At 37.2% G+C, this 17,050-nt stretch overlaps 2 protein-coding genes across 2 annotated transcripts; one reads left to right on the forward strand and one right to left on the reverse strand.

Annotated features, from left to right (window-relative positions):
* Positions 1–12,214: 12,214 nt before the first annotated feature.
* On the reverse strand, positions 12,215–14,371 carry LOC114390021 (receptor-like protein 53). Its single transcript, XM_028350711.1, has 4 exons — positions 14,260–14,371; positions 12,772–13,314; positions 12,403–12,629; positions 12,215–12,286 (listed from the first exon to the last, which is right to left on the reverse strand). The coding sequence occupies exons 1-4, from the start codon at positions 14,369–14,371 to the stop codon at positions 12,215–12,217; spliced, it is 954 nt and encodes a 317-aa protein (XP_028206512.1).
* Positions 14,372–14,847: 476 nt separating this feature from the next.
* On the forward strand, positions 14,848–16,470 carry LOC114389127 (protein YLS3-like). The gene is made up of 3 exons (XM_028349728.1): positions 14,848–15,263; positions 15,944–16,045; positions 16,168–16,470. The coding sequence occupies exons 1-3, from the start codon at positions 14,927–14,929 to the stop codon at positions 16,302–16,304; spliced, it is 576 nt and encodes a 191-aa protein (XP_028205529.1). The 5' UTR covers positions 14,848–14,926; the 3' UTR covers positions 16,305–16,470.
* The last annotated feature ends 580 nt before the right edge of the window (positions 16,471–17,050 follow it).

A 17,050-nucleotide genomic window follows, 5' to 3' on the forward strand; every position in this document is an offset into this window, starting at 1 on the left:
CTTTGATGCTCTTTTTTCACACCACTTTTATCTTAATGGTATCTCAAGTTGACAATCATAAATTAAAATAGCTAACTATAGTTGATTAGTAGAGACAAACAGCTCAAAGATAAAGATCTTTAAGCCATCATTTTTTTTTCCTTTTCTTTTCTATGAACTGTCATTTCTTATCTCTACATGGAATGTCTAGAAGTTGAAAATTACTTGAGCTTTCTTTACCTACTGCTTTCCATTTTGGCGAACTGCTTTTCTTTCTTATAATGAACTTTCCACTTCCAATGATGGTTGAACATTAATAATTCTTCATCTATTTTGTCTAAAAATTTCCACCCACTTTTCGTGAGTGGTGTGAATGTCATGCAGACAAATGATGTCCAAGCTCCACTTTTTCCATTCATTGCAAGTTGTAAGCAGAATGTAGAATGTACGTATAATAAAATAATGAGAATGGCAACTGCTAGTACTACTTAATTAGAACAAAAGTATCAAAATTAAAACGAAAATAACTTTGATGCTGTTAATATGAGTTTAATTTTGATAGATAGTGTAAAAATTTAAATTGTTAATTAATTAGAAATCACCAAATGATTTGTAAAACAATTAGTAAAAAAGTTATAGGAAATATATATAATTAATTAATTGCAAATGAAAGTGTATTTAAATTAAATTCTTAATTAACATATCCTTATTGTGATATTTTGTATATTTTTTATTTAATTGAGACAGTGGAATGAGACCGCACTATAATTTTCATCACGGGTGTGGTTGTCAAATATAATAGGGATGGTTGGTGAGGAATTTTGGAATGTTAGTTGGTTTTAGACTATATATCCTCTTGTTCAGTTTTCACATTCTCATTAGAGTTAAGTTGCTTTTGGGGAAGAACTAATGTCTTGAAATTCCCTCTTCACCAGAAGCAGTTTTATTGTGTCTTTATCGAAGTCATCTTCTCCAGAGACTTGCCTTTAACTTTGAAGATAGGAAATAGATCAGTCAAACATTGTTTCAGTTTATTTGGATTTTTTTTGAAGGACATGTGATTTACAAAGACTTCTTACAACTCACAACCTTTGGAATTTCTCTATGCCTGGTTAACCCACAATTTCTGGCGCCTGTTGCGGTTAGGAACATAGGCTAGCAAAAACACTAATCATTTCAAGAGAAATGTTAACACACTTTTCTAATATATTATTTTTTATATTAAAATTTATTTAAATAAAAAATTCAGCTGATCTCATATTTTATTTAGCAAATTTTTCTCATATATTAAGTCTTAGGTTTTTAAAATTATAAAGCTAAAACAAAAATGTTTTACTAAATGTATTTTAAAGTAAATTTTACACACAAAAATATTATGATTTTATAAAAATTGTTTGGTCAAGGGAGACATATTGAGCCCTCCTAACTATAAGCTACCCTGAGGGTTTCTATCTTTTTTGTTTCCCACTTAATTTTTGACTTTGGCAGCAAGGGTTAAACCTACCACATCTACATGACTATGTCTTACTTTCCAATAAGTTACACCTAAATAGCTAACATATTCCTCTTGCTCACGCACACTATCTTTCGTAAACTTTTCACGATCATCTTTATATTATCAAATTCATTTAATTAAATATACAATTATCTTAATATTATAAGCAAATCTCTGTATAATCATGTAGTGTTTCTAAATTGAATGAGCCTAAATCACACACTCCTGAAAAAAAAAAAAGTCCTATTGTCAAAATAGCCGTAAAAAGATAGAAATACTATCTGGATATACTATAACCTTAATTTTTACAATAAACCTAAATGTCTAAATATCATAACTCAACCATGCGACGAAATGACAATGTGTTAATTTTGTTTTGTCCTCAACCATGCGTATGCCTCAGGCCGAGGGAATTCTCACACACCATTCCTAACAATTTCTAAGGAATTCCACAACGTGTCTATGCTTCAGACAACAATAACGTACGAAATAAACAAGTAGCATCTAATAACGTTAAAATAAGCACACACATATATCGAGCCAACCAACGTTGGAGGTAGAAGAACAACAATAATATCAATATTTAATTTCATTTAGGGTTAATTTATTAGGAACTCAATGTAAAATAATAATTTATTAGAAAACAAATGCAAATTTTGAGTATTTATTAAGAATAAAAACATATTTAATTTCATTTAGTGTTTAATAGTGTTTTGGTCTATGTTTTTTTGTCTAATAGTAGGTGTGGTTGTGTAGGTGTGTTTTTTTGTTGAGAAAATCTTTATATAATTATGAGCTATGATAAAATCAAAAATCCATGATGAGTTCCGTATTTAAAAATCGTTGTAGAATTATAGGGTTGATTAAAATGAAACGTATTTGTCATTGAGTGCATATTAAAATGAAACGTACATGCATTACAATAAATAAAACATTTAAGCTTTAATTTTAATATAGAATTTTTCTAAATTGTTATGGTGCATGATTAAACTTTAATCATGGAGTACACATTTTTTCCTTATATAAGTGACATGGTTTTACGTGATTTGTTTATTATTTATCTTTTCTTCTAGTTGTGTTCATTGTTGTTTGAAAATTTTCTTTAATATTTTGTTGTTTGGACAATCACTTAGTTACACCGTATGAAATTCACGGATTGGTTTGGAGGCTTGACTATCAAATTTCATCTCGCATCAGATTAAACATCGCATTACTATACCATATAGTTATATGTGATTTTTTCTCATTCAATTTTATATTTAGCTACACATTAAAATTAATTTATACTAAATTTTTTGCATATAGGTTTTTTTTAGTGAATCAAATTCTTTTTTAATTCAAATTGGGACATTAGTTTTCGTATCCGTTAAGAATAATTGATACCTAATTTAAATAATTGTATTAAATTCTAATTATAAAAAAATCCCGTATTTATTATCATAAAAATATTTAACAATTTAATCATTAATTTCGTAGTATAATTGATACTGGACAACTAATATTTATTGCACTTAATTTCATTTGATAATAACTGATATTTCTTCAATCGCGTATCATTTGTTGCAAAACGAACATCCAATATCATTGGAGAACAATGTTGATGTAACGATTAATTCATTGATAATCACATGAATGTATTAAATCCAGGATATTAAATTTACAAATAATTTTTTGTTTTTCAATTATATTTTAACAATAATTAAGAAATAAATCTAAATCATTCTACATTTACATTTGTTTATAGGTATTTGGGATATTGGCCGGAGATGCTATATGGGAATCTAAATTTTGCTTAACACAAATGTGGTATGCAAGGAAAAATCAAATTGAAATATTTTTAACCACCACTTCAAATTTTTAAAAGATTTGTTTCAAAATAAGGATATGAAGAACAAATTGTTTTTAGAGAACATTTCCTCCATGATGTTTTCCTTTCCTTTAGGTGAAAAAAAAATAGACATTTCCAAAAATAATGAGAGTGCATTTATATAATGTTGTTTATATAGAGAAGTCTTTGAAAATATAAGTCAAGTACTATTACTACAAACTATTCTGTATCATATATCTCTTATATATTTTGATATAAAATATTTATTATTTTTTTTTAATTTCTTAGTAACATGTGCATGAAAGTCAAACCAAACCGAATCTGAGGATTTATGTGGCATTTAACTTTTATCAATTTTTGCCCTCAAAGATCACACTCTAATCAAGTAAAATAGAGACAAATTTAAAAGACAATGACTAAATTAAATATGGATTTGGCTATTGCCATATTAACCTCGGAGAGGTAAAAGATCATTAATAAGTAATAACTTTAATAATAGTAATAGAAACAGTAGACTTGTAAGCATAAAGTTGTTCCTAGGAAAACAATAAGCCACAAAGAAATCCCCAAGAATGTATTCATTCCTAATCCACAAAGAAAAGCCCGTATGCGCTTACTGTGTTGTCAATCCCAGAGGGCTTTCCATGAATGATCTTCTCCAAGGAATTTTCTATAACAAACCAAAGAACTAAATATAACAAGCTCTCAACATTACTGAAATATTCTCAAAGGAAAGATCTCAAAGGGATGGCAAGCCTAGTTTTTTTTTTTTTTTTTATCATAGAAACATTATAGTTTCTCCCTAGCAAGAATAATTTGTGATGGATTGAAATTTCCTATATGTATCTATGAACCTGTGGCATAAAGTTTGTTTTTAAGCACACATGACATGACATGGTAATACCTAGCTTTGGATTACCATGTGACAAAAAATTACTTTCCTAACTTTAGTTTCCCCGAAAGGTAAAATTAACCAAATCTGAAAAGCGTTTCGTGTAATATTGGCTACGCATGACTAATTAACTTCTGAAACGGTCAGCTACTTCATAAACTTTTGATGTCATTCTCCCCAACAAAAAACAACTTGTTACCTAGCAACAGCTTGCTTGCTTGCTTTCTCACGCACTTAGTGACCCTCTGTGCTTGTGAAATAAATTGTTATAACCTTTATTGTTTTTCATCAATATTACCAAAATTTCCTTAAAATGTTCAATATTTCGTAATCTTCATAATTAATTCAAAATTCTCAAAAGATTAGTATATGACCTTTTTTCTTGTTTGTACTAGGAGAGGAATAAATGAAAAAAAAAAATCAGAAATTTGTGGATTGCTATTTGCTCAAATGATGGGTCTATTAGTTCTTTGAAATTTGTATTGATCATATTTATTTTTACCTTTTAATAGATATATTGTGCTGTCATCCCAAGAGAAGGATCAAACATTGATGATGCAGAGGTGCTAAGATATTGCAAGAAGAATCTTGCATCTTTCAAAGTCCCTAAAAAGGTCTTCATTACTGATTCTTTGCCCAAGACTGCCACCGGAAAGATTTTGCGTCGTCTTGCGGCACAACACTTTGTCTCTCAAATTTGAGCAACCCAAGTCCTACTTTTGAAGCCTCCATACCTGGCCATACATAGTTGGAGTCCACACACATAAATTTCAACAATAATTTGGCAAACTTGGCTTTTAAGAGGAGGGTAATTCTGCAAATGGCCTTTCATACAGGATACAATAGATTGTAGTTTCGAATGATTCACGTGAAATGTTCACAATGTAATGTTTTCAATGTTTTATAGATCTTAAATACCAGTAGCAGGCAAGCATGTCATGCTTATGCTTTTTTGCTATCGTGCTCCTGTTCCTTGCCACTGGTCTTGATGAAGCCAAGCATTGTCTCTTTTCCTTTTAAGTTGTACATAATTGCAAAACGGATACATGTAAAAGAATAAATCTTATTAAAGGTAAGGTTGATTTTAAAGTGGGCAAGAATGCATCCATGATCTTAAGTAAATAAAATTCAAGCGAATATGTGGTTTGGATTAGAGAATAGTATTATCCAGTGCACACTAAATTGGAGAGATTCCCAACATGTGGTTCCAAAACTCAAGAGTACTTACCAACTATTTCAATTTTAATCTACGTGATCTAGCTAATATTTTCTATCAGAGAATTACAACTAGTTGATCTTAAGTACAAAACTATACTCAATATGCAAATCTTTACATCCAAAAACTGAATTTAAATAAGGCTCTAAAATTTGAAAAAAAAGAAGATAGCAATGACTACAAATTGATCAACCTGCCAATACAATGATAAAACATCAGTGTATTCTAAGCAACACTAAACAGTGATACTGCATGAGCAAAAAGATTGAAGATTGAACCACACATGATCAAGGAAATGAAAATAGGCATACCGCCATGATCTACAAATCAGCAAAGGAGCAATCACTATCCAGAATCCCACAATAAATCCAATTGCCGCACTGACAAACAACCAATTCACTCCATGCTCATCACTTCCTTCATAACTATGAGTTTTCCCATTGGAGCTGCAGTTTATGGGCAGTGGTGGACCACATAGATTGTTGCCAATAAAGCTGGAGGCATCAAAGGTTTGCAATTGTTTTCTTGTTGGAATTTTTCCCTTCAAATGATTATAAGACAAGTCTAGCATGCTCAAAAAGCTCGAATTTGAAATGGTTGGAGGGATTTCACCAGAAAGTTGATTCCTAGAAAAATCAATGGACTGTAATGATCCCATATTACCAATGCCTTGTGGAATATGACCAATCACTTGGTTGTGGGATTAGTTCAAAAAGTTCAATCCATTTAGACTTGTGATTTCTCTAGGTATTTCTCCTAATAATTTGTTACTTGACAGATCAATGCTTGTTACCAAACCCAGAATGTTTCGGTACTCATCTTCTCTTCCTTTCAGCCATAGTAGCACAATAACTATACTATATCCGGAAGAGTAATGTGTACTATTTTGTGCTACAGAATAGATACGAGGATCTGAACTTTGGTTCATTAGTGTCATGGCACTCAAGTTACTGAAACAACTTGGTATATTACCAGACAGATTGTTTTGTGCAAAGGTCTAAAACCTGAAGATGACTCATCTGACATATTTCATTTGGAATGTGACCGACAAAACTGTTTGATCAAAGGCGGAGGATTTTCATGTTTAAGAGCTTTTCTCCAACCCATGTTGGAATACTTCCTGAAAGATTATTTTCCCCAAGGTCCAAGGATATCAATTGGTTATTCTTCTTCGAACTGGTAGGAAATATTCCTGAGCGTGTGTTGTTACGAATTTGTAAAGACTGCAGCTCAGACAAGGAACCCATGGATGAGGGTAAGTTCCCAACAAAATGGTTGCTTTGTAAATTCACTTCCACTAGAAATGGCCAATTAATCCAACAATCAGGTATTTCTCCTGACAAATTATTTGATGCAAGATTGAGAATTTCTAATTGCATTGGCTTGTCCTGATTGTTACATAAAAAATCTTGCATGGATTCAGAGAATGAATTGGTTGAAAGGTCTAACCCATACACATCATTTGAAAGATAGGGTAATTTACCACATAAGTGATTTGTGCTTAGATCAACAGTTGGGATAGATATTGGATTTTTTAATGTAGTCACAAGCTCACCATGGATATGATTATGAGAGTGGTTTAAATACAAAACCTGAGATTGTGCTTCCCACATCTGTGTAGGAATAGAATCAATAATCCCTGTGTTAGACATGCCTAAATATTTAAGTTTTTTTTGTGACTGAATCCACGATGGGAAGCTGGGACCTAACTGCCATGATCCCACATCCAAATAGGTAATGATAGAGAAGTAGATCATAACACACAAGCAGGAGCAGATATTCACGAAGAGGTGCAAACAGCAACAGAGAAACAGGACACAGGGGTGCTAGTAGGAAACAAGCCCAAGAAAAGAATAGCTAAGCCTACATACCTCAAAGACTACGTTTGAGGGTGAATTGGGGAAATTAGTCAATTAGCCTTGCTTGGAACTTGTCGAGTAGTAGGAGACAAGCATAACAAACTCTGATCCTGTAATATCCTCTAGGCACAAAAAGACATACATTCCGTTATTAAGGATTAGTATAAACAATACTTGTAATAAATCAAGCAAGGCAATGAAGAATTATCCTTTCTGAATTTTGCTGTGTGGGAGGTACCTGGTCCTCGAAACCAGGTTTACATTTCTGCTTGTAACAACTGGTGCTCTCGTTGATCCTCACCATGACTGACCCCTTCGTTTCTTCATCCAATCCCGACAAATTAGAGGCTGCTCTGATTCTTCTCACGAATCAACAGCTTTCCCTCACCAACCAGCAACGCTCCCTTGGTGAATCCATGACCCAGATCACCCATCGTCTTGACGAGCTTATACACCGAGTCACCCCTTTCTTCTCGTCTTCTCCACCACATAATCCCACCCCAGTTCATACCACACCCTCTGTACCTGCATTGCAACACAATGAAGTTAGATGTTCCTCGATTTGATGGAACGGACCCGTTAGGTTGGATCTTTAAGATCAACCAATACTTCGAATATCATGGCACACCGGAGTATGATCGACTCACGATTGCCTCCTTCTACATGGAGGGCCGTGCCCTAGCCTGGTTTCAGTGGATGACCAGTAATGGTCAATTCACTTCGTGGCCGATGTTTCTGCAGGCGCTTCAGACACGGTTCGCGTCGTCGCAGTACGAGGACCCCACGGGGTCTCTGTTCAAACTCATGCAGAAGGGTTCCGTTTCAACTTACCTCGCGGAGTTTGAAGACCTTGCTAATTGCATCGTGGGCCTACCAGTGCCGTTCCTCCTTAGCTGCTTTGTCTCCGGGCTCACCCCGAAGATTCGCCGTGAGGTACAGGCTCATCAGCCTCTCACGATCTCTCAGGCAGCTGGCCTCGCTCGCCTCCAGGAAGAAAAGCTTCGCGACCAACGCCCCACCACACTACCGCCACGACCTCGACCCCCTCCTCCACCTCCCACACATTCCTCTCGATTTACTCCTTTACCCCCCCCCCCCTTTCCCCTACGTTATCCCCTTTACCCCCTCCCTCTCCACGGCCCCCTCAATTACCCGCCACCTTTAAACGCCTATCTCCGGATGAAATGGCCTCTCGAAGTGAGAAGGGCCTTTGCTTTAGTTGCGATGAGAAGTACCATAGAGGTCACCGCTGCGCCTCTAAGGTTTTCTTCTTCATCGCGGACGAGGAGGAACCCCCTGACCCGCCTCATATAACCCTACCTTCTTCTGACCCGGATAATAACCCACCCGATAGCCCACCCACCCATTCAGAAACATACCCGACCCAATTAAGCTTAAATTCCTTGGCGGGACACCTGGCACTTGAAACGCTGCGTTTTGTGGCTACAATCGTCGGACACGCCGTGGCCCTCCTCGTGGACGGCGGCAGTACGCATAATTTTATTCAACAGCAGCTGGTCACCCTCTTGGGTCTCTCTCCGACAACCACGACTCCTTTACGCGTGAAGGTCGGTAATGGTCAACAATTGGACTGCGACTCAGTCTGCCAAGACGTACCCATTTCCATTCACGACACGGTCTTCGTTGTTGACTTGCATGTCCTTCCAATCTCAGGAGCTAATGTTGTGCTTGGGGTACAGTGGCTCAAATCTTTAGGCCCCGTCCTCACCGATTACAATACCTTGGCAATGCAGTTCTTCTACAATCACAAACTGGTCCAATTACAAGGGGATATTGATGCTTCCATGAACCCCCTGTCTCCATCCCAATTTCGTCGTCTCTATCGCAAACAAGGTCCTGGGTTTTATTATCATATTACCATGCTTCCTCAGTCACCACCCGAGTTGACTGAGCACATTCCTGATGCATTTCGACCCTTGCTCTTGAAGTATGAAGCCTTATTTCAGCCTCCACAGACCTTACCCCCCCCCCCCCCTCGTGCCACTGATCACCATATCCACCTCTTACCTCAAGCAACCCCAATTAATGTGAGGCCTTACCGGTACCCTCACTACCAAAAGCACGAGATTGAGACCCAGGTAGACGCCATGCTCCAACAAGGCTTAATTCAACCCAGTACTAGCCCGTTTTCATCCCCTGTTTTGTTGGTAAAGAAACACGATAGATCATGGCGGTTTTGTGTGGACTACAGGGCCCTGAATGCCCTCACGATTCGCGATCGTTTTCCGATACCCACCATTGATGAGCTTCTTGATGAGTTGGGTGGTGCATGCTGTTTCTCGAAACTCGATCTTCTTCAGGGATACCATCGAATTCGAATGCACCCTGATGACATCCCTAAGACAGCTTTTCGGACACATCACGGACATTATGAATTCAAAGTTATGCCGTTTGGGCTCTGCAACGCCCCATCCTCTTTTCAGGCGACCATCAACATGTTATTCCGGCCATATCTCTGTCAGTTCATCATCGTTTTCTTCGATGATATTCTGATTTACAGCAGCTCTCTCGAAGATCATTTGCTTCATCTTGATATTGCTTTTCAGGTACTCCTCGACAACCATTTTGTTCTGAAAATTTCTAAATGCTTCTTTGGTCAATCTCAGGTTGAGTACTTGGGACACTTAGTTTCCCATAAAGGTGTCGAACCTCTGGCTACGAAAGTCACTGCCATTATCCACTGGCCTTCACCTCGATCAACTAAGGCTCTCCGCAGTTTTTTGGGCCTTGCGGGCTTTTACCGGAGATTCATTAAAGGGTATGCAACAATAGCAGCCCCATTGGTTAAAGCCACTACAATTGGTCCATTTTAGTGGACCAAGGAGGCCTAACTCGCATTTGATCATCTCAAATCTGCCTTTTCTTCAGCTCTGGTGCTGGCTTTGCCGGATTTTAAATTGCCTTTCACGGTGGAGACCGACGCTTCGGGGGTGGGCATGGGGGCAGTTCTATCCCAGCAAGGCCACCCCATTGCCTTCTACAGCAAGCCATTTAGTGAAAAGCTGCTTCGTTCATCCACTTATGTCAGGGAGTTGTTCGCGATTACTGTGGCCGTGAAAAAATGGCGCCAATACTTCTTGGGCCATCATTTCACCATCATCACAGATCATCGGAGCCTCAAGGAGCTCATCACCCAGGTTATTCAGACTCCAGAACAGCATTTATACCTTGTAAGACTTATGGGGTACGATTACGAGATACAATATCGCTCTGGCAGCCACAATCCGGCAGCTGATGCCCTTTCTCGTTTACCAGAACACGGGCCCTCTGTTTCATTATTGCTTTCGGTCACTGGCCCTCACTTCTTGACTGAGCTCCACCATCAGCTTGAAGCTGATTCCACTTATCGCCAACGCCGAGATGACATTCGTAATTCCCCAGAATCTCACCCTGACTTATCCATTTCTGGTGCTCTGATCCTGTATCGTGGCCGCATTTGGCTCCCTCACAATTTTCCATTGATCCCCACCCTGCTCACTGAGTTTCATGCTACCCCCACTGGGGGTCATGCCGGCATCGCCAAGACTCTAGCTCGTGTTTCAGAGAACTTTTATTGGGAAGGACTTCGTGCCGACGTCACCCAATTCGTGAACAAGTGTGTGGACTGCCAGTACACAAAGTACAAAACAAAGAAACCAGCTGGTTTGCTCTGCCCGTTACCGGCGCCCCATCGTCCTTGGGAGGATCTCTCCCTGGACTTCATTGTCGGGCTTCCACCCTTCCATGGCAACACAGTCATCTTGGTCGCTGTGGATCGCTTCTCCAAAGGAATCCACTTGGGCATGCTTCCCCAACATCACTCTGCCTATTCGGTTGCTGTTCTGTTCATTAACATCATCGTCAAGCTTCACGGGGTACCTTGGAGTTTAGTCTCTGATCGTGATCCGTTATTTGTCAGCCAATTTTGGAGGGAACTCTTCGAATTAAGTGGCACTCACCTCCGTATGAGCTCTGCCTATCACCCGTAGAGCGATGGCCAAACCGAGGTCCTCAATCGTGTTATTGAGCAGTACCTCCACGTGTTTGTTCATCATCGGCCACGATCATGGGGAAGGCTGCTTCCGTGGGCAGAGTGGTCCCACAATACTTCGTGGGTTGCAGCCACTGGCACCACTCCTTATGAGCTGACCTTTGGAAGAAAACCTCCCAATTTTCCTAATTACCTACAGGGTTCATCTTCCATTGCTGCCGTAGATGAGTTGCTAACTGACTGTGAGGAAAGTTTTCGTGCTATTCGTAAGAAATTACTAAAGGCACAGGCCTCCATAAAAGCCTATGCTGACACTAAACGACGAGAGGTGACCTATGCTATTGATGATTGGGTCTTACTCCGGCTTCGCCCTTATCGTCAACTATCAGCCCGGGATTCTCAGGCTACTTCCGGCAAATTGGCCAAACGGTTTTATGGCCCTTTTAAGGTTCTCGAAAAGATTGGTGGGGCTGCATATCGTTTACAACTCCCAGAAGGCACCAAGATCCACCCAATTTTTCACTGTTCCTTACTCAAGCCATTTCGAGGTGTTCCTGATGATGTTAAGATAGCCACTCTACCAGCTACATTTATTGATGATCAACCACTCATCACCCCAACAGCTATTCTTGACTACTGCAAGTCCTCCACTAATCCCGCCAATTGGGAAGTCTTGGTTCAATGGGATGGTCTTTCTCTCGACGACACATCTTGGGAGGATTGGGACCAGCTTTGTCAACAATATCACCTTGAGGGCAAGGTGATTCTCCAAGGGCCACGGGGTGATAGAGAAGCAGATCATAACACACAAGCAGGAGCAGATATTCACGAAGAGGTGCAAACAGCAACAGAGAAACAGGACACATGGGTGCTAGTAGGAAACAAGCCCAAGAGAAGAATAGCTAAGCCTACATACCTCAAAGACTACGTTTGAGGGTGAATTGGGGAAATTAGTCAATTAGCCTTGCTTGGAACTTGTCGAGTAGTAGGAGACAAGCATAACAAACTCTGATCCTGTAATATCCTCTAGGCACAAAAAGACATACATTCTGTTATTAAGGATTAGTATAAATAATACTTGTAATAAATCAAGCAAGGCAATGAAGAATTATCCTTTCTGAATTTTGCTGTGTGGGAGGTACCTGGTCCTCGAAACCAGGTTTACATTTCTGCTTGTAACAGGTAAGCTGAAAACTAGGAAGCCAATTGGAACCAACTTTTAAAGTGAAATTGTTCCCTAATGCATGAAACTCCTTCAAGCTTGTAAGATTTGCAAGATCATCTTCCTTGACAACTCCTTGAAAATTATTGCCATCAATACGCAGAGATGACAATTTAGAGTGATCCAATACTTTCAAATGGATTTCCACTGAATTTATTAATAGACAGATAGAGATATCTTAATGATGAAAGTTTTCCAAATGATCTTGGAAGAGCACCACCAATTAAGTTGTTGGAAAAATCTAGCATGTCAATATTTTTAAAAGCCCCAATTTGATCTGTCAGATTGCCTGAAAGTTGTGAACTCTGAACTGCAAGTGTTGTGAGTCCATGGGATATACAAGGAGCAAGAATTTCTAAAAGTTCATTAACCTGTTGGTTGAGTTTGAGATATGATAAACCTATCTCCCTTAAGTTGCAGAGATTAGCCAAAGAAGTTGGAATGGTTCCTTCAAGTAGATTATATGACAAATCAAGTTCAACAAGAGAAGTCAAATTTCCCAGGGCATCACAAATAGTCCCATGTAAGTTGTTGTCCATTAGGTTCAGGAACTTGAGACGATGAAGACCGTATAAGCAATCAGGTATAGAAGATGAGAATGAATTGAAAGACAAGTCAAGATTTTGAAGAAGTGTGAGGTTTCGAATACCACCAGGAATCGGACCTTGGATTTCATTACCCCATAATTGAAGAGAAACAAGTTTATTCAATTTGAGTATCCACTTGGGGACAAAAGAAATGGCAGGGGAATAACTAGTACGGGAAAGATCGAGAATTTGCAGAGATGAGAAGTTGAGCAAGGATGGTTCATTATAGTGAGGGAGTGTGCATCCTGACAAATATAGGTGGGTCAAAGAAGGAAGAGATTGGAGAGTGTGTAGCCAATCAAATGCTTTGGATAGGTTTGCATTTCTTAAACTTCATGCACACACTCTCTCTGCAAGGTAACCTAAACAACCAGAGCTCCACAAGCACAACAATATAAATAATGGAGGAGGAATTCATGTTCATGCAACGCATATATGAAACAACTTAATTGTATAAGTGCTTCTTGCTTGTGCATATTAAACTTACTTCTTTCTATTATTTATACTGCCGCAACCACCTTTCTTTCTTCATTCTTGTTTCTTTTTTAATTCACAAAATGATATTTTTCTTATATATGAAAAAGGGCTAGTTTTCATCGTCATAATTTGAAATAGGTTGTTGTGTCGTCTATTAATTTCTAATTGTATTTGAATCTGGAAATTGTTCTCTTTTTAATATAAAAATTAATTAGTGAGATACAAAGAAGTGTGAAATATAATGCGTGTTTAACTTGGTCTACCATAATTACAGAGATCATAATTTTTTCTTTTATAAGTCTTGCTTCAAACTTCTCCATGTATCGTAGCTATTTTATTGTTAGACTAATAATGCGTATATAGAATATACCATAGAAGGGTTTGCATTTAAAATTTTATTCCACTAATGGTGGTGGTTGCTGAATGCACAGATATGTAGAGGTATATATGTCTACAACGAGCCATTTAGGATTAAACGTGTCTAATCACACCCCCATTATTTTGCACTAGTTTATTTTATTTTGGTTTAACTACCCTTTTAGTCCTGATAGTTGTGATAATTTTTCTTTTTAGTCCCTATAGTTTTAAACATTTATTTTGGTTCCTATATTTATAATTTTTTACCTTTTGGTCCTCAGCAGTAAATTTCAACTCACAAATAAACATGAACAAAATTAATAAAAATAGGGAAGCAAGCTCAGGCACAACTGAACTGCAATGGAGGTATGGGACAAAGCCACTACACATTCCATTATTCTTGAGTCTGCCACCGACCCCTGCAAGCTTAGCATTTGCCAATTGCCATGATGTAATCTCCTTCTTCATTGTCTCTCATCAAGTTGGAGTGGTATCACAGCATTGAACTAAGTTGATCGTTCTAATGGTAGTTTGTGCCTTCATGGTTGGGATGATGTTGCAGGTTCTGGTTTGTTGTTGAGGGAAAAGATGATCAGCCACGTCTCGAGTGTGCATAAGAGAGTGTCTTTGCCCTCTCCACAACCTTAGTTTCAACAATTGACGTTAGTCGAAACTTGATGGTGAGAATCAAAAGAGTAAAAAAATAAAATGTGTTTAATTCATAATATATATTCGACCATTTGATCTTTGACAAATTTTTTCTTGAAAGAAAATCTTTAATATTTAAAAAAATTTATTTTAAATCTCCATCGTTAAATAATGACGTACCTTCAATATTTATTTGAAACTTGTCTTCCACCCCGTCTCCCTCAAGCTCTCCACATTCACACACATATGAACACTAAGCTCTAGACAAAAATAAATAAATAAATAACCACGAGAAATAATATATACTCATTCTAAACTTGTTCCACAGACTATAATATAATCTATCTCCACTCATTCATTCATCAAGATTGAAAAATGGATTCAAATGCTTGTCTACCACACTTGCTAGTGTTAGCAATAACATTGGTATTGGTTAGTCATGCAATGGGAGATTCAGCTCAAGACAAACAGAGATGTGCAGAATCCCTGACAGGTGTTACAACGTGTCTGCCATATTTGGGTGGTGACACGAAAGCACCCACAGCAGATTGTTGCAGTGGTCTCACACAAGCCATGAAGACCAACAAGAAGTGTGTCTGCGTTATTCTCAAAGACAGGGATGATCCTGATCTTGGCTTAAAGATTAACATGACAATTGCTGCTGGTCTCCCTTCTCTTTGTAAAACACCTGATAATTTCTCACAGTGTTCTGGTATGTTCAATTTCAAATTAAGTCTTCCTTTTTTTCTTAAAGAACACTACACTACAGTGTTATGTTTCCATTTCCTATGCAATGAATGATCTATAAGTCTTGTTAGTGGTGGAGAATGATGTGAGACACAGAATGTGGAATTGAGAGGGAACTTGAACAAGATTAAAACAGAAGAAGCAGAGAAAACGTTTTCCCGATGTTTTTGTTTTTTTGGATTTTAGAACACTTATTTTGGATACGATTCTCCAAACTTATATATTTTGGAAGAGAAATTGATTACTAAGTAGTCTAAAATTATTTTATAAAACAGTTTCTTAACTGAGAATACTCAGACCCTAAATCTTCCAATTTTAGTATATTTCTATAAAAAAATCAGAATATTTGTGGTCTAAGTTTTATCATTATCAAGCCTTTCATTTTCCTTAAAGAACAAAAGAGTGTCACATTCCATTTACTATGTAATGAATGGTCAACAAGTCATGTACTTCAAAGTTTTCTACTTTTCTCATTCGTAACTGGACAATAACACAATTTAAAGGGGAAAACAAGGGCATCTAAATCTGCCAATTTTACTTTGTTTGTGTATCTGTTATCTCTGAGTTTTCAACTCCGAAGTTAAAAATATTTGAGGCCGGTTTGATTTTTTCTCAAGAAATTCTTGTTTTAAATTATTTGATCAGCACTTCTGCACTTGGATCCTAAATCACCTGAAGCTCAAGCTTTTAATCAAATTGATCAGAAATCCAATGGTGGTTCTATCCGTCCTTCGCCCACTCCTTCTGGTAGTGATCCTTTCAACAAAATATTTCATTTTTGGAATTTATTTTTGACATTGACTTTTGAGTTTCAATGGTGTAGTACTAAATTTAGCATTTATTTTTAATGTGTTCTTTTGTGCATTCAGTTGAAGGAAGTTCCCAGAATGGTAGAAAGCAGGGGACAGATGAAACGGCCACAGCTAAGAATAGTGCATCTTATATCGGGAAGAGATTGTTAGAAAGTTTGGTTGCAGTTGCAGGGCTTCTAATTTGGCTTTCATGAGCTTAACTCAAATATTACCTATATATTACCATTTTCATATCACGTTGAAATGTAAACCATTGATGAGTTGATAGTGTAAAAAATATTTACACTCGAGTGTATTAAATCTCTGACAGACTCACAAAAGACATTATTGCAAAACCTTATTGGAGATTTATTTTTGTGAGCACTTTGCCTTTAATCTCATACAACTATATGCTTGTTACACAAATCTTATTGTACGTTCAGTCCTAAAAGTCTTTTATCTCTAATAAGTAATAACGACTTGTTGTAATAGAAATTAAAATCTTATTATTTTTTTTTTAATTACACTTGAGGATGATTTTGGTATCCCACTTTTTAATTGCTCGGTTCGTTCCCATATTTTCAAATTTTACAAATTTGATTCATTAGTTAACTTGATATCCAATCTTTGATGGAGATGTTTATGAGGCTATATGTGAAAATAGAGTGTTGGCATGGATCTCAACTTTTAATTCCTCAATTTTGGTTGCCATATTTTTAAAATTATGCGATTTTGGAGCAGGAGTGTTGTTTTTCAAATATACCAATACTACTCAGGGATTATGCATGGGGATCTTTTTACATATATACTACTATGAATTATGTTGTCTGCTTAAAGTTGTAGCAGAAAAATACTGGTAATTTTGAAGGAGGCCAAATGCATTTCAGAAGAGAATAATAGAGATAATGTGGAACATTTACCTTGTAGCATTTCCATTTTGAAAAATAATAAGTTTCTAACA

The sequence above is a fragment of the Glycine soja genome, chromosome 16 (assembly GCF_004193775.1).
Source record: "Glycine soja cultivar W05 chromosome 16, ASM419377v2, whole genome shotgun sequence".
Lineage (NCBI taxonomy): Eukaryota > Viridiplantae > Streptophyta > Magnoliopsida > Fabales > Fabaceae > Glycine > Glycine soja.